Consider the following 27,500-nt stretch of genomic DNA (forward strand, 5'->3'; position numbering starts at 1 on the left):
ATTTATAGAGTAGATTAGTGTGATTAACAGACAGACTTAAGGACCACATAGAACAAACAAATATATAAACAGGGTAACAGACAACCATTGTTATTGTTACACACAACGTTCCAGTTTTGGCCCTGAGTCATCCGAAGAATTAATACAAACCTAGATATTGCACATACTCTGACACGCAATGTTCCAGTTTTGGCCCTGAGTCATCGGAAGAAATAATACAAACCTAGATATTGCACATACTCTGACCTACAGCTATTGCTCAGAAAATACTAAAATGAAATAGAAAAGGTAAAAAGTATAATGCATGAATGCTACATAAAAGAGTAGAGTAGAGATACTGCAATTATATCGCCTAGCAGATACAGTATACTGTAATTATAGTCACAGATTTCTTATTTTTGTCCTGTAATCGTACAGCATGTATTACAGTAAACTATTCTACACTCTATGATGAGCAGTGTGAATACTAGGAAGTCCTTAACAGGAAGTAACTTTCACTCAGTTTCGCGTTCATAGTAAAGACGTCGGCTTGTTTCTGACTTCTGACTGCTCCTACTGCTTTTCTCTCTTGAAAGCTTAACTAAGAACGTGTTCTTGTTTCAGTGTTACATCTAGCCTAGAAATCTAGACGCCCCTAGCAGCCGCAAATTGATGTAGGGGTTTGGCTCGCCAGGCTATGTTACAGTTTTAAATCCAGTGTAGTAGAAGTAATGATTTACAGTGTTGATAATACGACACCTCAGAGCTTTTCTCTCTTGAACGCTTTCCTGAAAATGTGTCCTTGTTTCAGCGTTACCGCTTTAAATTTAGGGTAGTAGTAATGATTTACAGTGTTGGTAATACGGTACCTCAGAGGTACCGTTACAGGGGTCCTGATTAGCCTCTTTCGCCACCACCCCCGGTGGCAGGCCGTGATCGTATAGTGGTTAGTACTCTGCGTTGTGGCCGCAGCAACCCCGGTTCGAATCCGGGTCACGGCAGTTTTGAACATACATACAATGGCTAGGGTTTTCTGCGTAGGATTTAGCATAACGGTCATGTGTGAGAATTTATCTGCACAGCACAGCTGTGGCATGCTTGGAGGGAAGTGCAGTGAGACAGAGACAGAGAGGGAGAGCAGGCAGAGCAGGCTTTGCTGGCTTTGTGCCTCGGGGTAGCTCATTGCAGCTGCTCGCAGCTTGTCGGCTCCGATTACGCAACTCAAAGACTTCGTGCGGTGGAGCCGCTGTGGACTTTACCCGGGCTAGTGGCGCAATGGATAACGCGTCTGACTACGGATCAGAAGATTCTAGGTTCGACTCCTGGCTAGCTCGAGAGACCTTTTTCAGGCAGGCAGAGCTTGTGTTAAACATAGCCCTTTGACTGCTCGTAAATGTTAAAGCAGGCGGATCTTGTTCTTTCACATGTGTGGTGTAATACATGGTCCCTTGGGTGTTCACGGATATTGCAACAGAGTAGAGTAGACACACGTGAGAGTCCCTGACCTCGATTGCTAGTCATAAGCAGAGTGAGCAGTATGAGTGTTCCGTTTCCCCTTACCGCCACACGAGGGTACTAGACCGTTTGTATGGGCTATTTTTAAGCACTGCATCAGCCACTCCCATATGGTCTAGCGGTTAGGATTCCTGGTTTTCACCCAGGCGGCCCGGGTTCGACTCCCGGTATGGGAATGAAATCTTTTTTACATGTCAACATCTTTGAAGTGTACACACACAGTCAGAAACACCTCTTAAGAATGATTTTCTTTGACACTGTGTCTAATATACAGGGCTATAAATTAAGACCAGCCAACCGGCTAAATGCTGATGAAATTTCAGTTTAGTGGTCACTTTCACCCATCAGTGAGTGTGTGTTTGGCTAGTAAGATAGAAAAAAAGGTGATAAAAAAATAATAATTTAGAGCCCTGCTAATATAGCACTAACACATCCTGGTATACATAGCACTGCTCATCCGCTGTTACTCCACTGGCGTCGTGACTGTGGTCTGGTCTGATGTGAATAATGTGAGATTAATAGGCTCTCTGATCATCTCCCTGCCACCCATATCCCTCGTATCGTTTGTCATAGTCCCGACAGTAGATTAGCGGCCAAATCCCTTGTTTAGGATTAAAAATAGCTTATTGCTTATTTTGCGCCGGCTGACACAACACTGATGGGTATACGTACACATGGCCGCATCTGCAAACACCCTCCAGACACACACACACACACACACACACACACACACACACACACATAGACCCGCATGCTTGAGTGAGCAGGGCTAATCTCCTTTAATTTGTTTCCCCTGCCCTCTCCTCTCCTCTCCTGTGCAGACCGCGGCATCATCATGACGTTTGGCAGCGGCAGTAATGGATGTCTGGGGCACGGCAGCTTCAACGACGTGACACAAGTACTATTGAATATGAATATATATGAATATACCTTTTATTACTGTATTTGGGAACACTTGGACATACAGACAATTACGACATGATACAAGGACAAGACTAAAAACAAACAAAACATACAAAGTAGAGGAAAACAATCCTGGCAGAGAGAATAACAACATAGGCTAAAATAGAAATAGTTAAATTAGAGTTTTTTTTTATTAAATCTGTTTGAACTTAACTTATTCAACAGTTGGATGCTTCTAGGCACAAAGGATGTTATAATCTTGGTTAAGATGAGAAAGGACGGTTTACTGCACGGGCCTAACGGGCCCAGGGCCAGGGCCCAAGGGTCAAGGGGGGCCTTGAAGCGCAATCCTCTCAATTTGCTTTCTCATAGTTTTGAACTTTTATCTGGTTTAAAACCGGTAATCTTTTTGTAAACTAGCGACAAACATGGAGGGGGCCTTTTCTTGTTATTTGACTCAGGGGCCCTTTCTTATTGTTTGGCCCGGGGGCACATGGACTCATTAATCCGTCCCTGCAGATGGCTTTTGAGGATTTTGCTCTCATTACATTGAAAGTTTCGGTGGGGGTAATTTAAGATGACTTTGCCTTGGGCCTGGTCGAAGCTGTCAGCGGCCCTGCGCCATGACATTTATGAAGACGGAGTGGTGGGGGCTTACTGATAATGAGGATTTAGAGATTTTCACTGTAGGGGGTGTAGAAACATTTATGGCATAAAATATATTTTCCTCCAGGACTTGAAAAGTTTAAAAAGTATACAGTTATGTTTGGAAGTCAGAGGCGTGCTCAGTCCCTTTAGAAAGATAAAAAAAGTGTTCTTGTGGGTGTATACAGTTATATCTGTACATAAAAACAAACAAAACAAAAATGGATGGGGATAAAAACATTTTGCCTCCAGGAATTCAGAAGTCGTGTACTTTCATACATTTCAATACGTAGACAAAGACTGGGCGCAGTGTACACTTGCAACACTGACAGCATTAACTAACACATAATATAAAAAGATGTATAAAAAGTGTTGAAGAACAATTTAGATACATAGAAGGTGTTAATGGCAAGGGAAAGAAGAAGGTAAAAACTAACAGGCAAAGGCTAAGGTGTAAAGTATGTATTACAGTAAAATGTAGTGTACTTAAATATAGTGTACTCTGCATAAACTCATGTTTAGATTTCTCTTGATGCGAAATGCATAATTTTAGTTTGTGCGTGTGTTAGATTTGAAATAAGTTTAAACCCAATGCTCTGTCAATGTTGAATATGCTCTTTTGTGTCTATGCTTGGTCTGTTTGATATGCTATGACTGTGTGTGTGTGTGTGTGTGTGTGCGTGCGTGCGTGCGTGCGTGTGTGCGTGTGTGTGTGCGTGTGCAGCCTAAGATCGTGGAGGCCTTGCTGGGCTATGAGCTGGTGCAGGTGTCCTGTGGAGCCTCCCACATCCTGGCAGTAACCAATGAGGGAGAGGTCTTCTCCTGGGGCCGCGGTGACAATGGTAAACCAACTAATCACAACCCTTCGCCTCATTTTGCAAACAGATTCATTCTTTCTTCCCATTTGAATTACAAAGAAGTCATAATCGTAGTGTATTTCATCTCAGTTGTCATATTCTCAACTTTAATTTCTAATCTAAGGGAGCTAATTGTTTTATGGAAACACATAAGTGGGTCAATTGAAATGATTGTTTTTTTAAGTTGCTCATTGAATTTGTGACACATTGTTTCTCAAAATGAAAAGGGTAAACTTAATCCCAGGCCAGAATACAAGTTCTCTGCTAGACAGCAAAGATAATCTGCTTATGAACCCTTTGGCCCTTGTGTGACAGGCGTGTGACAAGTGTGTTCGTTTTTGTTTGACCTTGACTCTGTTCTAAAAGGTTGCTGTAGTTGGACAGGTGCATAGGATATTACGTAACCCAGTGAGGTCGTCATTGTAAAAATCGACTTGTCAAGTGAATCAGTGAATTTTCAAAATCGTTGCCAGGTGTAAAAAAATTCCCACACTCTGTCCATTCTACCAGCAAGCTTTTATACAACGTTTCGGTCATCCGACCTTGTCCATGTCAAATAACCTTTTACTATCTTTTTTCACTCTTGTGAATGACCTTGTCTCTGTGTGCTGAAGGTCGTCTGGGGCTGGGTAACCAGGACTCCCACAACTCCCCGCAGCAGGTGAGCGTGCCGGCTGAGTTCGAGGCCCAGAGCGTGCTGTGTGGAGTGGACTGCTCCATGATCACCAGCACCCAGCTGCACATACTGGCCTGTGGCAGCAACAGGTGAGCGATTAATATGATATGATATGATATGATATGATATGATATGATATGATATAATATGCACATACTGGCCTGTGGGAGCAACAGGTGAGCAATTAATATAATATAATATAATATAACATAATTGAATAATAATATGCACATACTGGACTGTGGAAGCAACAGGTGAGGGATTAATATAATATAATATAATACAGTATAATAGAATATAGCCTAATATAGCCTAATATAACATACTATATTATAATATAATATAACATAACATAACATAACATAACATAACATAACATAACATAACATAACATAACATAACATAACATATATACATTTTAAAATTAAAATTTGCAGGTGGCCTGTGTAAATTTCACTTCACAGCTTTGTATTGAAAGTACACAATATTGAGTAGAAGTAAAGAGTAAAGACCAAATATTGCCTAAAACAGAGCTAATTTCAACTCTTAAAGAGTTGTATTTTACTGTGTAGAACAGTAGAAGTATAATATATGGTGCCAGACACTTAAGTCAGTGTGCTCTACTCTACTCTTCACACATTCACACATTTGCATAGCAAGGGTTACTTGAAGGTTATCATCGCAGACTACTCATACAAGGTGATGAATTTCTACTGAAACCAAACCACGTGTTGTTGTTTCCTCCTTATGTTCAGAGTGTGTCTACCAAAGTAGTACATGTCAGTCCTAACTAAGTGTTTAGTTTTGTTTTTTAGTTGAACTAATGAAGCATATGCACCCTGTTGTCTGTGAGCATTGTTTTGCGAGACAATGCCATTGTTTCCCCCCGCGGCTTAACTCAAGCTGTTCGTCTAACTGAGTGACACACACAAAAGTGACATTGTTTGATTTGGCTAGAGATGTGTGACTCTGCCCTCCTCTTGACAAACTGCTTTCTCTCTCTCTCTCTCTCTCTCTCTCTCTCTCTCTCTCTCTCTCTCTCTCTCTCTCTCTCTCTCTCTCTCTCTCTCTCTCTCCCCAAAGTGTGTCAGTATCGGTGTCAAGTTTGCAAAAACGTGAATTAAGGAACGCGTGCCAGGACATTCTTTCTATGACTTGGCTTCACGTGAAGCCTGACTGCAATCTGCATGCATGACTAACTGCTTCTGCAATCCAGACTTTATAATAAAAAACACAAACCTCACCTTATACAGAAGAAGGGTGTGTCTAACCTGTACCTCAGGTGGATCAGCAGAACACAGTGCCATTCTTAATAACTCAACAATGACTTGCAGTTCAGCAACAGTTTATATCACATTGCACTATTTACGTATGCCTCTTTTACACTGCTGTTTTTATCGTAGGCCACAGCTCGACACAGCGCGACTCGGAGCCACTTTTTACTTTTCGAATAGACACGACATAGCTCAGTCGTAAAGCAAAAAGTGCTAGCCGAGTCATGCTGTGTCGAGCTGTAGGCCTACCAGAAAACCAGCAATGAAAAAGTGGTATTAGAACATTTAGAAACGAGCACATAACCAGCAGCATGCAAGGTGTGGGAAAATGCAGGCCAGTAGTTAGAGAGAAAAAAACATGCACATCCGTCTCAAAAAGATATGGGTGCAGAACCAGCAAAAATACCATGAAAAAACTGAAAGAAAAGTCTGCGACACCAAGCTCCCGTTGCTCTTTTTTTAATGTGACGTTTCGGGCAGCATGCCCTTCATCAGACAATACAAATACAATCAAACACCCTGTTTAAATACCCATGATCCCACAGGTGGTTCAACCCCCACCCAGGTGATCATGCAGGAAAATGCAGGCCAATTAGGGTTAGTGTGGTTGAGGAGGGTTAGTGTGTTAGTGTGGTTGAGGCGGGTTAGTTAGTGTGGTTGAGGCGGGTTGGTTAGTATGGTTGAGGCGGGTTAGTGTGGTTGAGGAGGGTTAGTGTGGTTGAGGCGGGTTAGTGTTAGTGTGGTTGAGGAGGGTTAGTGTGGTTGAGGCGGGTTAGTTAGTGTGGTTGAGGCGGGTTAGTTAGTGTGGTTGAGGCGGGTTGGTTAGTATGGTTGAGGCGGGTTAGTGTGTTTGAGGCGGGTTAGTGTGTTTGAGGCGGGTTAGTGTGGTTGAGGCGGGTTAGTTAGTGTGGTTGAGGCGGGTTGGTTAGTATGGTTGAGGCGGGTTAGTTAGTGTGTTTGAGGCGGGTTAGTGTGGTTGAGGCGGGTTAGTGTGGTTGAGGAGGGTTAGTGTGGTTGAGGCGGGTTAGTGTGGTTGAGGCGGGTTAGTGTGGTTGAGGCGGGTTGGTGTGGTTGTGGCGGGTTGGTGTGGTTGTGGCGGGTTGGTGTGGTTGTGGCGGGTTGGTGTGGTTGAGGCGGGTTAGTTAGTGTGGTTGAGGCGGGTTAGTGTGGTTGAGGCAGGTTAGTGTGGTTGAGGCGGGTTAGTGAGGTTGAGCCAGGGGAGTATTCCAAGAACTAGTGGCTAAGTAGTAATCCAGATTGAGGTAGTTGTAAATCACCTAATAGAAGAGCCTGGAGTCCTGATTTTCTAAACTAAATGACTCCTGTGGAATATCTATTAGCAGATTTACCACGTCGTGCAGGTTAACTTAGCCGCCAGCTGGTCTCATAGGACTCAATATTAACTGCTAGCATGTAGGTAAAATTTGCACTGCCATACCCAGTGAACGATTGAAAGTACAGGAGAACAGTAAAACATTATTTAACTCAAGGGGAGGTGTAAAATAAGCTTATTTCCAAAAATGGGACAGTATCACTTTAATCCAGTGTTTCTCAAACTTTTTCAGACCGAGGACCACATTGTCCCCCCAAAAATGTTCAGGGACCACCTGTCAATTGAATTGACAGTTGACGGTTGATAGTTTGACACGTCTAATTTCGGTGCTGATCACAGGCTACTTTTTATTCACATTACAAGCCTACAAGTCTTATTGTGGTGAAAATGAGACTTCAGCTATGTTTAGCTTTGTAATAATGTTACAAATATAGCCTACTGCTAGCTTGTCTTGAAAAAATAGAAATCCCCTCCTGGACCACCTGAGCTCTGTCACGGACCACTAGTGGTCCCCGGACCACACTTTGAGAATCACTGCTTTAACCCATGTTTTTGGAATACTAGTGTGGTTGAGCAAGTTTGGTGTATTTTGTCAAGATGGAAAACAGGAAGGAAAACTGTCACAGAAGAAAAACGTCTTAAATAGTCTCTTGAAAAGTTAAAATGGATGACCCTAGCCTTGTAGCTGGTTGACATTTAAAGCCGGGGACATGCTTGCAGTGAGCCTTGAATTACGCTATGAACCGTGTGTGACCGTCCGAGTGCACAATACTTGCTTCAGAACGTTCAGAGTACAAAGCAGGATAGTGGAGGTATCATGTAGGGGGAAGATGGCCAACAGTGCTCTCATTAATACTTTCATGGAGCACAGGGAAGTTTTGAAGATCGGCCGGTTTTGTCAGTATTGCACACTCAATATTGCATAATATTGCATTGTCATACTCAAATCACACGTCTGCATACATTGTGCCTGGTGCTTTACCATGCACAAAATTTACATAACATTTCCATGGCAATGTGTTAATGTCATACTTGTTGCAGCCACATTTTAAATTAATTATACTGTAATATTGTAATATTATACTGCAATATGCATTATATAAGAAAAATAGATTTTTTTTAAATTCAGATGTGATCTTACCAAAATGAAAACAAAGACTTGAAGTTCCTCTCCTTTGTGTATTAAGAATGAGGTACAGTAGTGGAAATAGAACTCAATAATAATGAAACACATGGTAGCCCATATGAAACTTTTCCATGTTTTTTTGCAATGGATCGAGACGGGCTGGCAATAGAGCCGTGATGAATGGATCGATTGCTCATGCATTCTGTGCACATCATGCTCCCTGAGGCATTTCCGTTGTTGAGATCTAAAGACTGTGCAATAGCCTCCGGGCACAGAGGCCTATCTTACGGCACAGTGTAAGGATGCGGTTGCGAAGCCTGGGCTGAGCTGTAAAATCAGAGCAGGCATTTTTAAAACTGGCTCTTTTGAGTGTTTTGGGGGGCTTTTTAGTCTTTACTTAGATAGGACAGCTGAAGAGATGTCAGGAAGTAAGTGGGAGAGAGAGACAGGGCAGGGCTGGCAAATGACCCAGGCCGGACTCGAACCCGGGTTGCCCGCACATGGTACGGTGTCACACCGCGCCACAGCACCCCCCAGGCCAGGCATTTTTAACCAAGACCGGTTCATCAGACATCGCGAGAGATAATGAAGCCTTCGACAAAATTGTAGTCATGTAATATGCGCTATTTTTACCCTAACAGCATAAAAATGTTTTATTAATATCTGACTATTTCGAAAAGCGCTGTGTTGCGGCATGAGGACTGATAGAATTGAGAGGAGGGCCAGCCAGGCCAAAATCATCACCAGTCTATCGGGAAAATGCCCCGTATGCCATATATCCTATCCAGCCATGATGGTTACAGCATGTGGGGGAGTGGAGCCGTGCGCTCTGTTCTCCGGGGAGACAGCAGCACACAGTGCTAGATTCCAATCCCGACCAATCAGCATCCACTTCCTCCTAGTGATTCACGTCCGACTGTCGAACATTCCTCCGAATTAGCTCCGAGCAGGAAACTCCATATTGTACTTTACCGCACTACAGCATCATACGTATCTCCCCGGCCCACACATATACGTACGCAGGCATGCAATCACACACTCACACGCAGACACACTCTCCTACGCACATTACAACACCACTACTCGCGTCTTGAAACTCCATACTGTACCACACCATCATCAGTATCTCTCCATCCTCACAAACATATCATATACAGTGTACACATAATAACATAATATATTTACATTTTTGAATTGGGCATCCCATTGCATTGCATTGCAATATGCATTTTGTATAGCGGTAGGTTTCAAAAGAATGTTTCCAAAATATTTGAATGTCAAGAATTCGCACATAGGTGATAGGACCTCTGAACAGTCATTTCAAATAATAAAATGCAAAAGTCAAAAATGGTGGATACAGCGTTTTGCAACAAAACCCTTCATATATGCATACATTTCACACATGCATACACTACTGACAAACTCTCCCACACTCACACAAACACCATAATCTTGAGATTGGCATCTGGTGCTTGGAGAAACATGGACACGTGTTTCACAAATGGTCTGTTTTTTTTTCTTTTTGTAAAGTTTCAAAACAAATAAGACGTCAACGACGTACATTGTTTTTAAACCCCTATCCAAAGTTGTTGAAGTAACATTCAGTAAATTTATTTTCTATTGTTCTGTCATCTTTCTCGCCGTGCCAGGAAAGCAATCCTGTATTCATCATCTTCTTATATCTGAACATGGACTGCAATGCATCCTAATAGTGACGGTAATGGCTTTTGAGCGCATCCTTGTTCGCCTGTCAGATCGCATTCGGATACAGTATCTCGCATCCCATCAGCCTGGTTTTGTCTCGCTGACAGTATAAGCCACTGAGGCCTTTTCGCAGCTTGTTTTTCCCTTCCTGTTTTGATGGAAGAAAGAATGAGAGTTTTCCGCCTTGCGGTCTTCCACGGATGCTTGATATTGGGCACACCTCGTCATGTCTCATCTTAGCTGAGTGATAGTGCAGCAAACCCATAGTCAGGGCCCGGTTAACCCATTGATGCCTAAAGCACCCACAGAAAACGCCTGCTGAATGCCTAAACCCTTGTTGGGACAGTTGCCCTCAGCCTATAAAAACCTGAATATCTCAGCCTCTGATGCACATAAAAACATGACATAAGTTGCATTTTAAACCCTAAGACCTTCATCTATCATTAGAATGTGTTCATTCAGTTGTAACATACCCATGTTTATATTGAAAGAGCTAAAATCTGAAGAGCCTGAATGCGGCGTATATGTCGCTCCAGGCACCAAAGGTCAAACAACATATACGAGTCATCAGCTTAAAATGAGCTACAATGCCCTGGGGCCCCTAGTCTACAGGTTGCTGTGTGTGGGCCCAGCCGGATATCCAAATTCTGAAACAAATTTATATAGACAGTCTCATAATTGCGAGATAGGAATTATGGATAACATGTCTACCCATTGTACTCGACACAACAGCTGATTTTTGTGAATATTGCATCTTGCATATCGCACTGCAATTTTTCACTTTTGGCCAATTGTGGGCCCTCTGGCATATGGGGGCCGGATCTAGCCAGTGCATTAATCCGGCCCTTGCCCATAGTGCCATAGCCCATACTCATGAGCGGCGTGACGTTTTCCATGTGCATTACGCCCATTTATGGAGGAAAACAACCCATGCAAGTCAATTTGGTGATGTTGGGGTTTATTAAACAGAAGATACGGACCTGTAGACTAGCGTTGTTCACGCGCAACATGCCGAAAACATGTTGTGTTGCCGGCTGTTCAAATAATATAGCCAAACAGCCGTGGCTGAAGCATGGAATGTGTTCATTTAGGCTAGCCGATGTAGCATGTAAGTCAATGAGACTTGTGAATATGACAATGAGTTTGTTTTCACCCATAAAGGGGCGTAACGGAAATTTAAGAGCAAAGTACCCGGATGGCCGTTCATGAGTATAGTCCATACTAGCCCTGTGGTACACGTCGTCTTGCCTGTGGAACACTTCACCTGTTCCCTGAGGGACACACAACTACAGTCTGTTGTCCTAAGTAGCTTTGCAAACAAACAACATGTACAAACCCATGGCATTGCTCTACTCTACTCTACTCTACCATTCTCCTAACATGACAACTGATTGTGCCTCACTTCATAGTGCATAGTCCATAGTCCACAGCCCCATAGTCGTCTCGCCTGTGGAGCGCTTCGCTGATCCCTGAAGGAAGCTTCACTACAGCTTAGTAACACATGGCATTGCCATTCACCTAACTATTTATACTTTTGGCAAATGGTAACATATAGTGTAGCCATAGATGGGTCAAATCATGGTCATGAATATTGATTTATTTGGTATACTATGATGATAAATATGATACTGTTGCACGTTATGCTGTATGTTTTAAGTAGGAAGTCCTTGACAGAAAGTACACTTTATTTATATGTCACTTTTACAATGTAGACAATACAATTAGTCTTACTGCTTTTTTCCTGTAAGCTTTACTGAAAGCTTTACCTAACACCTTTAAAAGAGGCATAGTACAAGCAAGGACTACTACTAAGCACCGTTGATAACGGCCCGTTCCCACTTTGCCGGCGAGCGCGTTGACGCAGACGCCTTCAATTCATTTTCAATGGAAAGCGGCGACGCCCTCGCAAAGGCTTCTGGGATACGCGGCGCGGCTACTTTGACAGTTGACGCGCGTCAAAAAAGTTGAGCGAGCTTCTACTTTATGCTAATTACTCGCGGCCAACGCGGAGCGTTATCCAATGATTGTCGAGTACATGAGGAATTCCCATGAAACCAAGGGCTATGTTTTGCTGCTTAAAAGTAGTTTTATGACTGGTTATCATACTTTTTAATGTAAGATTCATACACTACAAGAAACTATGAAGTGCAAGGTCTTTGTGCTTATGTTCAAAGGATTATGTTACATTTTGACGACATTCAAACTACGTGATGGCTATGAAATGTGTGAAGTAAACACATGTCCACAGTAAGGTAAGGGCAGACTTTGATGTCACTATCGCTGGTTAGCTTGCTTAATCGATATAAACGTGTAGAAAGACAGAAAGAGATATTCCTGTTCAGTGTACTCTGTCACGCCCCTGCATGTGCTCCGACAAGAAGCATTCAGTCAACAAAGGGAGGTGCGTCGCGTTTATGAGCGTCAAATGGCCGTCAAAGTGGGAACAGGCCGTAATTCACACCTCAGAGGTGCTATCAGAAACACCCCGCTTTCAGCAGCCCCCCCTCCACCACCACCCCTGGTGGCAGGCCGTGATCGTATAGTGGTTAGTACTCTGCGTTGTGGCCGCAGCAACCCCGGTTCGAATCCGGGTCATGGCAGGTTTTGAATTCGCTCGCTGCCCATAGTGCCATAGTCCATAATCCATATCCCCATGGTACACGTCGTCTCGCCTGTGGAGCACTTCACCTGTTCACTGAGGGACACACAACTACAGTCTTAAGTCACACGTAGCATTGCAAACAAGCAACATGTACAACGCCATGGCATTGGCATTCTCCTAACATGACAACTGATTGTGCCGCAGCTTCATAGTGCATAGTCCATAGTCCACAGCCCCATAGTCGTCTCACCTGTGGACCGCTTTGCTGGTCCCTGAAGGAAGCTTCACTAGAGCCTTTAGTAACACATGGCAGTGCCATTCACCTAACTTATAACCCTAATTTATACTTTTGGCAAATGGACACATATACTGTAACCATAGATGGGTCAAATCATGGTCATGAATATTGATTTATTTGGTATGCTATGATGATAAATATGATACTGTTACACATTATGCTGTATGTTTTAAGTAGGAAGTCCTTGACAGAAAGTACACTTTACTTATATGTCACTTTTACAATGTGGACAATACAATTAGTCTTACTGCTTTTTTCCTTGTAAGCTTTACTGAAACGTTTACCTAACAACTTTAAAAGAGGCATAGTACAGTCAAAGAGCTTTACTAAGCATCGTTTGTAATTCACACCTCAGAGGTGCTATCAGAACCCCCCACCTCTCAGCAGCCCCCCTCTGCCACCACCCCTGGTGGCAGGCCGTGATCGTATAGTGGTTAGTACTCTGCGTTGTGGCCGCAGCAACCCCGGTTCGAATCCGGGTCACGGCAGGTTTTGAATTCGCTCCCTGCCCATGGAGCCATAGTGCCATAGTCCATAGCCCATAGCCCCATGGTACATGTAGTCTCGCCAGTGGAGCGCTTTGCTGGTCCCTGAAGGAAGCTTCACTACAGTCTTAAGTCACACGTAGCATTGCAAACAAGCAACATGTGCAACGCCATGGCATTGGCATTATCCTAACATGACAACTGAGTGTGCCTCAGCTTCATAGTGCATAGTCCATAGTCCACAGCCCCATAGTCGTCTCGCCTTTATACAAATTTCTACAACATTTTTACAATAATTACAAATTACAAATGGACACATATACTGTAGCCATAGATGGGTGTAAACATAGTCATGCATAGTGATTAATTTAGTAATTAGACTGTTATAATAAATATGATACTGTTGCATGTTATGCTGTTTGTTGTAAGTTGTGAGTCCTTGACAGAAGGGACCCTTAAGATGTAACTTTTACCATGAAGACAATACAATTAGTCTTACTGCTTTTCTCCCATGTAAGCTTACTGAAACTTACTCCTAATTTTACCTAACACCTGTAGCCTCTTACTGCAGCAGGGGTCGCCGGCGACCCTATTCACTTGCTGAACATGCTTAACTACATCATAACAACATTGCTGTGACATTACAGAGAGCCATAGTGCTGCGCTAAGGGGTTAAAAGGGCCATAGTACAGACAAAGAGCTTTACTAAGCACTGTTGGTTATTTCGACACCTCAGAGGTGCTATCAGAAACCCCCACCTCTGGGCAGCCCCCCTCTGCCACCACCCGTGGTGGCAGGCCGTGATCGTATAGTGGTTAGTACTCTGCGTTGTGGCCGCAGCAACCCCGGTTCGAATCCGGGTCACGGCAGGTTTTGAATTCGCTCCCTGCCCATGGAGCGATAGCCCCATGGTACACGTCGTCTCGCCTGTGGAACGCTTTGCCTGTTTGCTGAGGGACACACAACTACAGTCTGTTGTCCTAAGTAGCTTTGCAAACAAACAACATGTACAAACCCATGGCATTGCTCTACTCTACTCTACTCTCTACTCTACTCTACTCTACCATAATCCTAACATGACAACTGATTGTGCCGCAGCTTCATAGTGCATAGTCTATAGTCCACAGCCCCATAGTCGTCTCAACTGTGGAGCGCTTCGCTGATCCCTGAAGGAAGCTTCACTACAGCCTTTAGTAACACATGGCAGTGCCATTCCCCTAACATCCAATTTCTAATGACAATATGTGGCAAATGGACACATATACTGTAGCCATGTATGGATGTAATCATAGTCATGCATATTGATTCATTTGTTATATGGTATTATAATTAATATGATACTGTCGCATGTTATGCTGTATGTTGTAAGTGGGAAGTCCTTGCCAGCTTACATGTCACTTTTACAATTAATTAATTTCCCTTGGGATCAATAAATGATACTCTACTCCAGGGGTCCCCAAACTAAGGCCCGGGGGCCGGATACGGCCCGCCATTCCCCTTTGACCGGCCCTCCACCTCTCTGCACTTCACCATTTGAACTGGCCCAAAGAAGCAATCCTCACAGAAAAAAATAATGATATGATATATCATGATATATAAGAATGAAATATATTTTTTAAATATTTTATGTTGTTTATCAACAGGCCTTCCTGTCAATCACCATATTTTTCTAATCTTTCCTTGCTATTTTTACATGGTTGTTATTAGAAAATAAAATAAATACCTGTGGTATTTCAAATTGAAAAACATGTGAAGTACTCACTTCTTTTGCAAATCACTTGTAATGATGAACTATTTTGTGCTAGTAGAAATCATGGCTACAACAGGCAGTGGGCGGCCTAGTATACAGCCCACATGATTGATCCCGGCCCCTGATCACTTGATCGGAATGATAATGTGGCCCCCAGAGAAAAAAGTTTGGGGACCCCTGCTCTACTCAATGAAGACAATACAATTAGTCTTACTGCTTTTTCCCTGTAAGCTTTACGGAAATATGTTCCAATTTTACCTAACGCCTTTAAAAGAGGCATAGTACAGACCAAGAGCTTTATTACAGTAAGCACTGTTGGTAATTCAACACCCCAGAGGTGCTATTTGAACCACCCCCCTCTCAGTAGCCCCCCTTTGCCACCACCAGCGGTGGCAGGCCGTGATCGTATAGTGGTTAGTACTCTGCGTTGTGGCCGCAGCAACCCCGGTTCGAATCCGGGTCACGGCAGGTTTTGAATTCCCTCGCTGGCTACGGAAAATCTCCCACTGGTGTCTGCTTTCCGATTGTGAAGATAAAGATAAGATAAGATAAAGGAGAAAGATAAAGTTCTGGGGTGCATTTCTGGAAAGCGTAGTTGTTAGCAACTTTGGTAGTTGCCAATGGGAAATTGCATTGCAACCAACAATGTAGCTAACATAGTTAGCAACTACACTCTCCAGAAATGCACCCCAGGACTGTCATGATGGGAAACCTTGGGCATACTTCATCACTCAGATATGAGACCCTCAAAGCTTTATTATAGACAAAGTGGAACAAAAAAATGTCCGTATGTCAGTTGTCAATTAAGTAGTTACACAATATTGAAAGTAACATGGTGCAATAACAGGGCTCTAAATTAACTTTCATCACCTGGTAGATACTTACTAGTCAAACACATAATGGGACGAAGTGGCTACTAAGTGTAACCCCTTGGACTACTGATACTCCTGGACACTTTGGTGGTAACTCTGTCTTGGCCACCCAGCGCAGGTGACACTATGTACACTTTATTTTTGGTGTGTGTGTGTGTGTGTGTGTGTGTGTGTGTGTGTGTGTGTGTGTGTGTGTGTGTGTGTGTGTGTGTGTGTGTGTGTGTGTGTGTGTGTGTGTGTGTGTGTGAGAGAGAGAGAGAGAGAGAGAGAGAGAGAGAGAGTGTGTGGAGTGACACAGGGGGCGACCCCCCCTCCCCCCCATCCTTTTTCCAAGGAATACTATGGACATTGTACTAGACAGAGAGACTATGGTCACTCCTGGACACTTTATTGACACTTTGTCTTGGCTTCTATGTGCCACTTGGCACATGTTAACACTGTGGACACTTTACACTTTATATTTTGGTGTGTGTGTGTTGTGTGTGTGTGTGTGTGTGTGTGTGTGTGTGTGTGTGTGTGTGTGTGTGTGTGTGTGTGTGTGTGTGTGTGTGTGTGTGTGTGTGAGAGAGAGAGAGAGATGCCTTGGCAAAATGTATGCAACAGTAAGCTATATATGATTATTTTATGTGTAATTATCTGTGTTATGTCTTGTGGGCAATGTCTTTATTTATGTGTGTATGCTACTTGACACCTTAATTTCCCCCTGGGATCAATAAACAATACTCTACTCTACTCTACTCTACTCTACTCTACTCTACTCTACTCTACTCTACTCTACTCTACTAAGTCGATCTTTTCTACCAGCCCAATTGAAATTTGACCAGCATTTGCCCGCTTTGTTGGTGTTAATCTAGAGCCCTGAGTGCAAATAAATACCTGTATGTACTTAGCAGTTGGTTGGTAATTTGACACTCCAGGGGCTGCTATCAGGAGTCCCCCCCTCCCTATTGAGCCCCTTTGCCACCACCAGCGGTGGCAGGCCGTGATCGTATAGTGGTTAGTACTCTGCGTTGTGGCCGCAGCAACCCCGGTTCGAATCCGGGTCACGGCAGTTTTGAATTCGCTCGCTGGCTACAGTTAGAACTTACTTGTGGAATATCTGCAAATGTGTCTGCTTGGCGAGTGAGTGTAAATCAAGACTGAGAAATTATGATTGCATTGAAGTCAATCAGTGCTAATGGGTTTACTGTAACAGCCTTTTCGTCTGTATAGCCTTTCCCATTTTGAAAAAAACAACCCTAATTAAAGTGTCCCTTGGTCAGTTGTGCGCCAATGATGTAGTTACAGTATATTCAAGATCATATAGCAAATAAATCACCTGTATGTGAGGTAGGTTGTTGCCTTCAAATACAGTTTCAAATCCAGTTCCTATCAAATGGTCCGTATCACGAGAAAGAAATTGTGTTAATTGATATTCCATGATAGTACGTACAGCAAAACATCTCATGAGCTGTCTGACCTCTCAAACCTCTCCTTTAGGTTCAACAAGCTTGGGCTGGACCGCATAGTCGGATCAGAGGAGCCTCCCCCCGCAGATCAGGTGGAGGAGGTCCAGACCTTCTGCCCCATCCAATCAGCTCCTCTGAATGTGGAGAAGATTGTTTACATCGATATTGGAACAGCCCATTCTGCTGCAGTCACAGGTGAGTCTTGGTGGGTGATGATAAGTGAGTGAGTGAGTGAGTGAGTGAGTGAGTGAGTGAGTGAGTGAGTGAGTGAGTGAGTGAGTGAGTGAGTGGGTATTCCTCAAAGTTAAGTGTCCTAGGCTTTCTAGGACGAGTAACGCCTTTTCTCGACATTACTCATCCTAGCTAGGCTAAAATACCCAGTGAGTGAGATTTTATTAATCCCCATAGGGGAAATTGAATGCCACCTGGCCCTCCACACAACACATACCAGCAAGACAACAACACAAGTCAAACACATAAGTCATACACAAAAAAAGAAGAAACAGTCCATCATTAAACCACAAAAAGAATAACCACAACATTATAAAGCCATTATAAAAGACAAAAAAGGATCATAACGACACTAAAATAGCACTCAGCAGCTGTTGCTAAAAAGTCTGTTTGCTGTAGGAACAAAATACCTTCTAAATATTTCAGTGGAGCACCGAGGTACAGAAGGTTGAAGTGATTATGGCAATTTAAATGATCAGTGATGAATGGATGGATGGACAGACAAATGAATGAATGAATGAATGAACGAAGGAACAAATTAATGAACCCTTTATTGCACCGAGGCTAATTTGTTTCTCTGTGCTGCCAGGATATCATTGTACTGTATCTGTAGTGTGTCCATGTCCTCATTTCTAATTCACTTTGGTTGACATGTATCGTCATGTCATGTTTAACAATGTATTGTTGTTTTGGTGTCGCGCTGCTGGATGCAAGGCCTGTGTTTGATTAACTTTAAATCTCTGAATCGAGTCTTGTTTCATCTGCGTTGGGAAAGCTTGGCCGTTTTGCCGTAATTAGATCAAACATGACTCGAGACAGCTCTTTTTGCTACAGAATGACAAACACCAATCTGACTGGAGGTGTATTGAAGTTGGCCAAAAACTCTACTTGTACAGTTTTCAGATTTAATATGTAATTTCTACGTTTATTGAGGACATGTGCAAATGGATTCTGTTTGTCCTAAGGTCCTGCTGGATAGATCCATGCTGAAACTGAGTGTTGGCATATAAAGTCAGAATATTGACCAAAACATGTTTATATTATATATAGGTCACAGCCCTAAATGCACATCTACGTACAGGGTTGGACAGGGGAAGAAATAGGGCCCGGGCACTTTTGGCTTTAAGACCCCCCGCCTCCCCCCTTCAAGATTGGCGGTGCAGAACTCACTCACCAGTGGGCCCTGCACCCTCGTGGGCCCCTATTTTCAGAAATGTAAAACAAATTAAAACACACAAATGAACATACAAACATATAAACTAGGGGCCCACGAGTGAAATGCCCGCTATGCCAGATGGCCAGTCCAGCCCTGTCTACGTATCTGTTTGATTTCATCTGTGGTGGTGGTCATGGGGTGTTGGTTAAGGAGTTGGCCGTGCAGGCAAATGGTCACATGTTCAGTTCCCCCCACTAAAGTGCGTTACAATATGCGACCTTGCCTCCTCCACTTGTGCTTGTCTCCTCGTCCCGCCTCCTGGCCCCTCCTCCGTGGAGAAAACGATAAAGTTTCCCAGCTGTCAGCCTAGCCACAACAACTTTTGGGGGACTGTTTTTCATTCACCATCCCAATTGCAGATAAGAAAAGACTTAACAATTGAGCTTTTGCAAGATATTGAAATATAATGCTGTTGTCAGTGATGTCATCATGACATATTACTTCCTGGTACGAGGAGACAAGCACAAGTGGAGGAGGCAAGGGAGCATATTGGAACGCACTCTAACCGCAGAGATACACCAGCGGCGATCTGAGCGAGTCGAGCGACGGAAGTAATTGACTTTGTATTGAGTCGAGAGACAAAAGCGATTCTGGAGACTAGAGCGATTTGCGCGACGAGCGCGACAATTTGAAGTTGAAATCTTTTCAACTTTCTATGACGCGGTTCGGCGACAAGCCGCGACAGCCAATGACTGTATAGAGGTCAGTGACCACAGCCAATGGGAATGCTTGAATGCTTTGCCTTCTGCCTGTACGGACATACTCTAGTCTCCTCAATCTCTCGTATCGCTTGCTGCTACACTCTGTCGCTTGAGTCGCGTCGCCGCTGGTGTATCTCTGCGGTAAGACAGACAATCTCCTCCATCCTCCTGCTCCTGCTCCCTGTCCTCACACTGCTGAACTGAGGAGCTATGACTATGGATCAAAAGCTGTAAAAGAAACAGGCTTGTAGATGCACATTTGCCTGCTTAATTAATCTCAGACAGAGTTTAGATTCTCTGCTATGCCATCTTTTGTGATTTTCAAAGTAATCATAAACAGAAGAGGTATGACGCGATATCATGTCTGCTCATTTTAACATAGTCTGAGAGTCATCCTGAGGGAAAAAGAGTCAGTGTGACAACTCATAGATGTGCTCTTAAGCAGTGTCATATCCCTGGGCACCCCTCAGGAAGTGTGCCTTTGGGACAACAGGTAGAGAGTAAAAGGCTTTAAAAGCGTACATGACTTGTTTGATTGCCTTCTGATCATTAAACCTTGCCATGTAACTTTCTCCATGTCCCACCAGTGAGGAGCCAGTGCCTGACATTTTGGCAGCAATAAGAAATCTATCCTCTTTTACTGATGCAAACCTTTAAATCCATACCATCCTTTCCTTTCCCTCTCCCTGTGCGTCACCAGAGAAGGGCCGGTGCCTGACGTTTGGCAGTAACCAGCACGGGCAGCGAGGGTAGCAGGCCCAGGCAGTGCAGTAGGTTAGGGTGCCCTGCCTGGTGGCCAATTATAAACGTGCTTAGCTGTAAAAGCAACAGCACAGTTGCTGTATTCTGTTTTATTGATCTATTCAAACGTTTTGATCCTCATACCATGACATCCTGTACATTCCTCTCCTGTCCCAGATGTCAGGCATGATGGAGTTGAAGTGTGTGCGGACTTCTACTCCCTCCTTTGATAGATACACCTTCGTCCTGCAGCTGGCAGTGCATACATTTACCATACTCTTTTAAAAATCCTTTAACACCCCCCACCCCCCCTACCTCTCCATGTGTGTCACCAGAGAAGGGTCGGTGCCTGACGTTCGGCAGTAACCAGCACGGCCAGCTGGGCTCCAGCTCCAGACGGACCAGCAGGGTGCCCTACCAGGTGCCCAGGCTGCAGGGCATCAGCCGGGTAGCCTGCGGAGACGCCTTCACCCTCGCCATTGGAGCCGGTGAGAGTTGGGATACAATACTTCCTAATAAGGGGCCACTATAAGCATTGAAGTAGCTATTAACTAATACTTAATCACTACTTCACCCTCGCCACCGGAGCCGGTGAAATTTGGGACATAACACTTCCTAATAAGGGGCCACAATAAGCAGTGAAGTAGCTATTAACTAATACTTATTATATGGTTGTGACGTCATCTGTCGAATGCTCCATTCATTTCAACGGGGCTCCCCAACGTTCGGACGTCTGTTATTTTTCGATAACGGACGGGTTGGTCTATAACAGACCGCTGTCAATGGCAACAAGACTTTTCACTGCTAAAGCGACTTTTCAACAAGACTCTAATCAGCTGCTGTGATAGACAGCACCCGTTGTCCTGGCTACCGCTGTCAATGGCAACAAGACGTTCACTGCTAAAGCCACTGGCTTGTATAGCCTACAAGTCAGTGGCTAAAGCGAATGTTTCATATCACTCCGCAGGGGGTCCGGTCTTTTGTCACTCTAATCAGCTGCTGTGATAGACAACACCTGTTGTCCTGGCTAGCCTACTTAGCTGTTGCCTAGCGGTGTTCCACAACGGCACTGTTTTTTTTTTTGCGCAGCAACAATCTTAACATTAAATAGGTCTAAAGAAATGTCCCCGCATGTGTGAATCATTTAAGTATATCCATATAATAAGCGGGTTAACTTTCGGCGAGTCGGTCGCTTTGTGGAATAGCAGCACTTCAGAGAGAACAAGATTCTCTCTGTCGTGCTGCTATTCCACGGTAGCGACCTTCTCGCCGAACGTTAACCCTTACTTAATCACTACTTCACCCTCGGAGCCGGTGAGAGTTACATTACATTACATTTTCACTTAGCTGACGCTTTCATTTTATTCAAAGCGACTTACAGTTTCAGGGTATTGGTTACAGTCCCTGGAGCAATGTGGGGTTAGGTGCCTTGCTCATGGACACTTCAGCCATGGATGGAGATGTAGGGAGAGGTCAGGGGGGATTTGAACCTTCAACCCCTAGTTTGAAAGACCAACTCTCTAACCACTAGACCACAACTGCATAACATAACACTTCCTAATAAGGGCCCATAATAAGCAGTTACTATAAAGGTGCTCCGCGTAGTAGAATGTGGCCAGAATGGGTACTGCAACTATGCTGCTCATAGAAACTGTGCTGCCTATTACCAAATGTGATCTTTTCATGAATATTTACTTAGTAATTAACCAATATTTAATAGTATAGCCAAAGTACTCTAAGTTCTGCAGCTAAAAATGTCTATATCTGGAAATTCAAAATGGCGGACCATGGAGAAGATCCCCCTTTTCATGCATGAAAAGTGCAATATTCCCAGTTATAATGAATACTTAGAATTTGGTTATGGTACTAAGTATTCATGAAAAAGGTTTGTGAATGGACAGCATGAATTCTGGAAATGAACTACAAAAATATTACACGGTACATCTTTAAGTAGCTATTAACTAATACTCAATCACTACTAGTTATACATTAATTAACTAATTAATCTTTGCTGAAAAAACTACGTCATAACAACAATTTTGTTGACAATAAGGTTATAAAAGAGGCTCTGTCGCAAGGGGTTAACAACCAGGATGAACAATGGAACTCTGTTCACATACATTCATGAGCACCATGTGCTAATATTATTAAAATAAATCTCATTTGCAAAGGAATTCTGGTAATAGTCATAAGGTTGAGGACAAAAGATGAAATAGAAATGATTTACGTCCCTCCAAATTCCCTGTAATAAGCAAAGAGGAACATAAAATACTTCCTCATTGTCCATTATAGCAGCCATACATCAGGACGGAGACAGCATTGAGCCAGCAGTATTAAAGCATGACGGAAATCAATAAAGAGAGAGCAGGGAGGGAGAGAGAGAGAGAGAGAGAGAGGGAGAGAGGGAGAAGGGAGAGAGAGAGAGAGAGAGGGAGAGAGGAGAGAGAGGCAGAAGGGAGAGAGCAAGAGAGAGAGTTCCTTTCTGCCACCCAAAACAATGGGCAGGAATTCCAATGATGATGTAGAGGGTTCCGCATAGGTCAGAGGTGAAAGGGCAGCTCAGGCACCAGCTGAGGGGTCATAACGCAGCGTGGCGCCCTCTGAACACCTTCATTGTGTTGCCGTGAAGACTTCATTCACTGGGGGTGTTGCGTGGCCGCTCGGACACAGAAAATATCTGTCACGTCCGGATTCGTCAGGGTGTCAAAAGCTAGTAAAAAGGATGAGGATTTAAGAGAGAACGAGTGAGAGAGATGGAGAGAGCGAATGAGAGAGAGAGATTAGTTATTTTGGTTGATGTTAGGTTGGTGTTAGCTGCAGAAAGGCTTTGTAGTGTTTTGTTAATGAGTTGAGATCTCAACTCTTTTCTAGCAGAGAAGTCTCTGGCTGATCAAGACAGCAAAACCCCATATTATGTTGTTATACATACTTTGTTATAACATGTATAACATTGTTATACTGTCAGAGTACTTTTATACAGATTTAATACAAATGCAATACAATTTGTTAAGAGAGAGGTCAGCAAATGTTCAAGTGGTGTTCAAATGATTTTTGTTCAACATCAAAGTCATCTATTTTAGGAGCTGAGAGTGTGTGTGAGAGGAAGGGTGTTATTATGTTGACAAATGCCGTTCAATTAAGAGCAACCTATGGTTCAGGGATCCTCCTCCCATGGTGAAGTATCGTATGCGTATCGGCCAATACCGACACACTTAAAAAATGTGAATATCGGCCCGATATCAGACCGATATATCGGGCAAATATATATATATATATATCGGTCTGATATCGGGCCGATATTTGCATTTTTTAAGTGTGTCGGTATTGGCCGATACGCGTGTGGTTTTGGCCAATACGCAATATTTATTATTTTATGTCATTCAGATTTCTTTAAAAGCACCAAGACACCTTATTTTTTATTACTTGATTGTTAGACATTACTTGATTGTTAGAGTGGGTGTTTAAATGTTGCAAGTTCTACCTCAATTTGATAATGTTGAAGGAATGTTTATTTTTAACTTGAGACCTGGAACATTTGTCATTTTTTTACCTTTTTTTTTAACCCATATCGGCCCCAAATATGCGGTATCGGAAATCGGGTATCGGCCAAGGGTGATGAAAAAAAAAATCGGTATTGCATCGGCCATTAAAAAGCCTGTATCGGTCGACCCCTAGTTCATTGCCATATTTACTACCAGATTTAAACTCCTGTTGCCTGTTTTTATGGTCTGTCTGTCCCCCATGTGTGTCTGTGTCCGCACCCCTCTGTGTGTCCCTGTCTCCCATGTGTGTCTGTGTCCGCACCCCTCTGTGTGTCCCTGTCTCCCATGTGTGTCTGTGTCCGCACCCCTCTGTGTGTCCCTGTCCCCCCCGTGTGTCTGTGTCCGCACCCCTCTGTGTGTCCCTGTCTCCCATGTGTGTCTGTGTCCGCACCCCTCTGTGTGTCCCTGTCCCCCATGTGTGTCTGTGTCCGCACCCCTCTGTGTGTCCCTGTCTCCCATGTGTGTCTGTGTCCGCACCCCTCTGCGTGTCCCTGTCTCCCATGTGTGTCTGTGTCCGCACCCCTCTGTGTGTCCCTGTCTCCGCCGTCTCTCCCTGTAGATGGCGAGGTCTACACTTGGGGTAAAGGAGCTCGCGGGCGCCTGGGCAGGAAAGAGGAGGACTCTGGGATACCCAAGGCGGTGCAGCTCGACGAGAGCCATCCGTTCGCCGTCACCTCGGTGGCTTGTTGTCATGGCAACACACTCCTGGCGGTGAAACGTAATAATGTCTCCCTATCTATCTCTCTCTCTCGTTCTTCCTCTTTCGTCTTTTTCGTTCATTCTGGCTTTCGCTCCTTCCTTCCTTCCTCTGCTTTCCCGTTGTCGCATAATAGTGCCGTGTTGTCGTGAGCCCGGCAGGGAGCAGGTAATGAGACACCACCGTCTCTCGGATATCGGGAAGGAGAGATGGAGACTGATGAACAAAAATGGCCGATGGCAACAGACAGGCATTAGGATGTTGTTAGGATGGGCTGCTGGCGGCGCGACGCTTAGAAACTGCAAGTCATTTGACGTCGGCTCGTCACCTTGTAAAACAAGAAAGAAAGGGGGGTGGTGGCGTTGTGCTGGTGAGGGATGGAGGAGAGAAGAGGAGATGAGAGGAGAGGAGAGGAGAGAAGAAAAGAGGAGAGGAGAGGAAAGGAGAGGAGAGGAGAGGAGAGGAGAGGAGAGGAGAGGAGAGGAGAGGAGAGAAGAAAAGAGGAGAGGAGAGGAGAGGAAAGGAGAGCAGAGGAGAGAGGAGAGGAGAGGAGAGGAGAGGAGAGGAGAGGAGAGGAGAGGAGAGGAGAGGAGAGGAAAGGAGAGGAGAGGAAAGGAGAGCAGAGGAGAGAAGAGGAGAGAAGAGAAGAGAAGAGGAGATGAGTGGGGAGGAGAGGAGAGGAAAGGAGAGCAGAGGAGAGGAGAGGAAAGGAGAGCAGAGGAGGGGAAAGGAGAGGAGAGGGGAGGGGAGGGGAGGGGAGGAGAGGTGGTTAGTAGTAGGAGGAGGGGATCAGAAGAGTGACTCTTCTCCCCAAATGAGACATCTTCCCTAAACAAAAGGGCCGCGTAATTGACCCTTTTAGTGGCACGGCTCTTTTGTGGCTTTCTCCGCCCATTCAGGCCAATTTGGGGCAGCCTACTGTTCCTTCCCCCTCACCTCTCCTCCCCCTCATCTCCCCTAGTCTTACGGACGCCTTTTTGTTACCTCCTCAGCCCCGAGGGGCTTTGAGAACAGACACAGAAAGAAGAAGAAAAAAACCCTCTGACTAATTAAGTTGAGGGGATGAGGCAAGCCATCGTACCAAAACCTCTTTTGGGTCCTTTTTGGGAGGAAATTATCGTATGAGACCGAAATTGTTGTTTCCAGGCATCTAAATCAACTGAATGACAACTCTGAAATTATCGTACGTCACATTTTTTTTGATCGTACAGAGGATAAAATGGGCAAAATGATGGTACAAATACGATAATTATCGTACATCTGTGAAATGCTGTGCTGTGCTGTGCTGTGCTGTGCTGTGCTGTGCTAGGGGTGTAAATCACCCACCTCCATGATGATACGGTTCGATAGCGATTTCTTAAGGCAGCGATTTGATTATTTTGGATACTAAGAATGTCCCACGATACAATGTACGATACGATTTAATTAAATTTTTTCGATTCGATATATTCTGGGGCTAGGGTATGAGGCAGGGGCCAGCGATTCGATTATTTGCGATATTTAAGAATGCCCTATGATACGATACGGTTCGTCGGGCCGTACCATCACTGCATTGATACATATCAATTATTATTTATACCCCTGTGCTGTACTGCGTTTTGCTATGCTGTGCTCTGCTGTGTTGTGCTGTCCTGCGTTTTGCTGTGCTGTACTGCGTTTTGCTATGCTGTGCTCTGCTGTGTTGTGCTGTCCTGCGCTGGCTCTTTCATTTGATGCAGGAGGGGGCTATAAGACATGAACAGCAGGAGCTCTCGTTCTGGTTAAGTTTAGCTCGTTAGTCTGCAGAAAAAAAAGGTGAGAGGGATGACGGTGTGTGTGTGTGTGTGACTGTGTGTGTGCGCGTGTGCGTGTATTTGAGTGAAAGAAGAGACAAAGAAGTCAGAGAAAGATCTGTGCATGCAGCAGGAAGCTTTCATTCCAAAGCTCAAGACTGATAATAAAGGAAACTGATGGAAAGAGATGGACAGAGACAGAGAGAAAAAGACATTTGAGTAAATTGAGTATGTTGAATGAAATGGCTATGTGACCTTACTGTTGCTAAGCTCATAGCTTGCTTGTAGGGGATGTGAATAATAATCGATATGTAGGCAGTGTTTCCCATACATTGAGGAAACTATGGCGGCCCGCCATGGTTTAAATTTGGCCGCCATAGTTTCCGAAAATGTAAAAAAAAAAAAAAAAAAAATTTTTACTTTTTTTTTATTTTTTTATTTTTTTTTACGATTTCCGTGTTTGTTAAAAGCGATTTCAATTACGATTTCCTTCGCATTTTCCTCCTGGAGTAAATACATGAAAGAGAGAGGGATCAAAAGCCTTGTCAAGTTGTTGTAGTTAACTTGGGTTTGGGAGCAATAATTTAAAAAAAACCTTCCGAGAAGGGACAGTTGGGATGAGTTTACTAACACTCCCCAGCCCAGGCTTTGTTTTACAGTTGTAATGAGTTAGGTGACAGGCCTTCATTGACAAGGCAGAGGAGACATCGGGCTGCATATAGAAATGAATGTGTATAATGAATGTGAATATAGACATAAATGTGTAATATCTCGTTCAGCTCTTTTACTGGGAGAAATTTTGAAAAACTGGCCCTGTGACCAGCACCCCTCATGTAGAATGCCTAGTGTGTGGGGGAAAAGGCATAGCCTACTCTCTTAGACCATTTTTGTCTCTGCGTTAACACTTTCACAGCGATCTTAAATTCTTATCTCTGCTCCTATTTTGTTTTATTATTTTTTTCATTACATAGACCCCTGCATGTGTATTATGTAGCCTTATGTTTGGCTGAAATGTAGGCGTAGGCCTATAGTTTCTCCATGCGCCAATGTCATACTGTACTCATTGTTTTGCCATTTTGCATTTACACTGCGTGAATACCCCTCTCTCTCCCCCCCCCCCCCCCCCCCCCAAA

At 44.0% G+C, this 27,500-nt stretch overlaps 1 protein-coding gene and 8 non-coding genes across 11 annotated transcripts in view; all 9 read left to right on the top strand.

Annotated features, from left to right (window-relative positions):
- The window catches only part of nek8 (NIMA-related kinase 8), a 58,023-nt gene that overhangs the window by 23,606 nt on the left and 6,917 nt on the right, over positions 1-27,500 (top strand). For all 3 annotated transcript variants that reach the window (XM_063205854.1, XM_063205855.1, XM_063205856.1), the window contains 6 exons: positions 2,316-2,392; positions 3,767-3,884; positions 4,514-4,664; positions 17,499-17,662; positions 20,692-20,844; positions 24,458-24,616. In XM_063205854.1, the coding sequence (XP_063061924.1) occupies positions 2,316-2,392; positions 3,767-3,884; positions 4,514-4,664; positions 17,499-17,662; positions 20,692-20,844; positions 24,458-24,616 (822 nt within the window). The remainder of the gene's footprint in view (positions 1-2,315; positions 2,393-3,766; positions 3,885-4,513; positions 4,665-17,498; positions 17,663-20,691; positions 20,845-24,457; positions 24,617-27,500) is intronic.
- On the top strand, positions 909-980 carry trnah-gug (transfer RNA histidin (anticodon GUG)). The gene has a single exon. It is a non-coding gene; the product is annotated as a tRNA-His (tRNA).
- On the top strand, positions 1,241-1,313 carry trnar-acg (transfer RNA arginine (anticodon ACG)). Its single transcript has one exon. It is a non-coding gene; the product is annotated as a tRNA-Arg (tRNA).
- On the top strand, positions 1,599-1,670 carry trnae-uuc (transfer RNA glutamic acid (anticodon UUC)). Its single transcript has one exon. It is a non-coding gene; the product is annotated as a tRNA-Glu (tRNA).
- On the top strand, positions 12,541-12,612 carry trnah-gug (transfer RNA histidin (anticodon GUG)). Its single transcript has one exon. It is a non-coding gene; the product is annotated as a tRNA-His (tRNA).
- On the top strand, positions 13,329-13,400 carry trnah-gug (transfer RNA histidin (anticodon GUG)). Its single transcript has one exon. It is a non-coding gene; the product is annotated as a tRNA-His (tRNA).
- Positions 14,195-14,266, top strand: trnah-gug (transfer RNA histidin (anticodon GUG)). The gene has a single exon. It is a non-coding gene; the product is annotated as a tRNA-His (tRNA).
- trnah-gug (transfer RNA histidin (anticodon GUG)) lies at positions 15,544-15,615 on the top strand. The gene has a single exon. It is a non-coding gene; the product is annotated as a tRNA-His (tRNA).
- Positions 16,999-17,070, top strand: trnah-gug (transfer RNA histidin (anticodon GUG)). The gene has a single exon. It is a non-coding gene; the product is annotated as a tRNA-His (tRNA).

The sequence above is a fragment of the Engraulis encrasicolus genome, chromosome 8 (genome assembly GCF_034702125.1).
Source record: "Engraulis encrasicolus isolate BLACKSEA-1 chromosome 8, IST_EnEncr_1.0, whole genome shotgun sequence".
Lineage (NCBI taxonomy): Eukaryota > Metazoa > Chordata > Actinopteri > Clupeiformes > Engraulidae > Engraulis > Engraulis encrasicolus.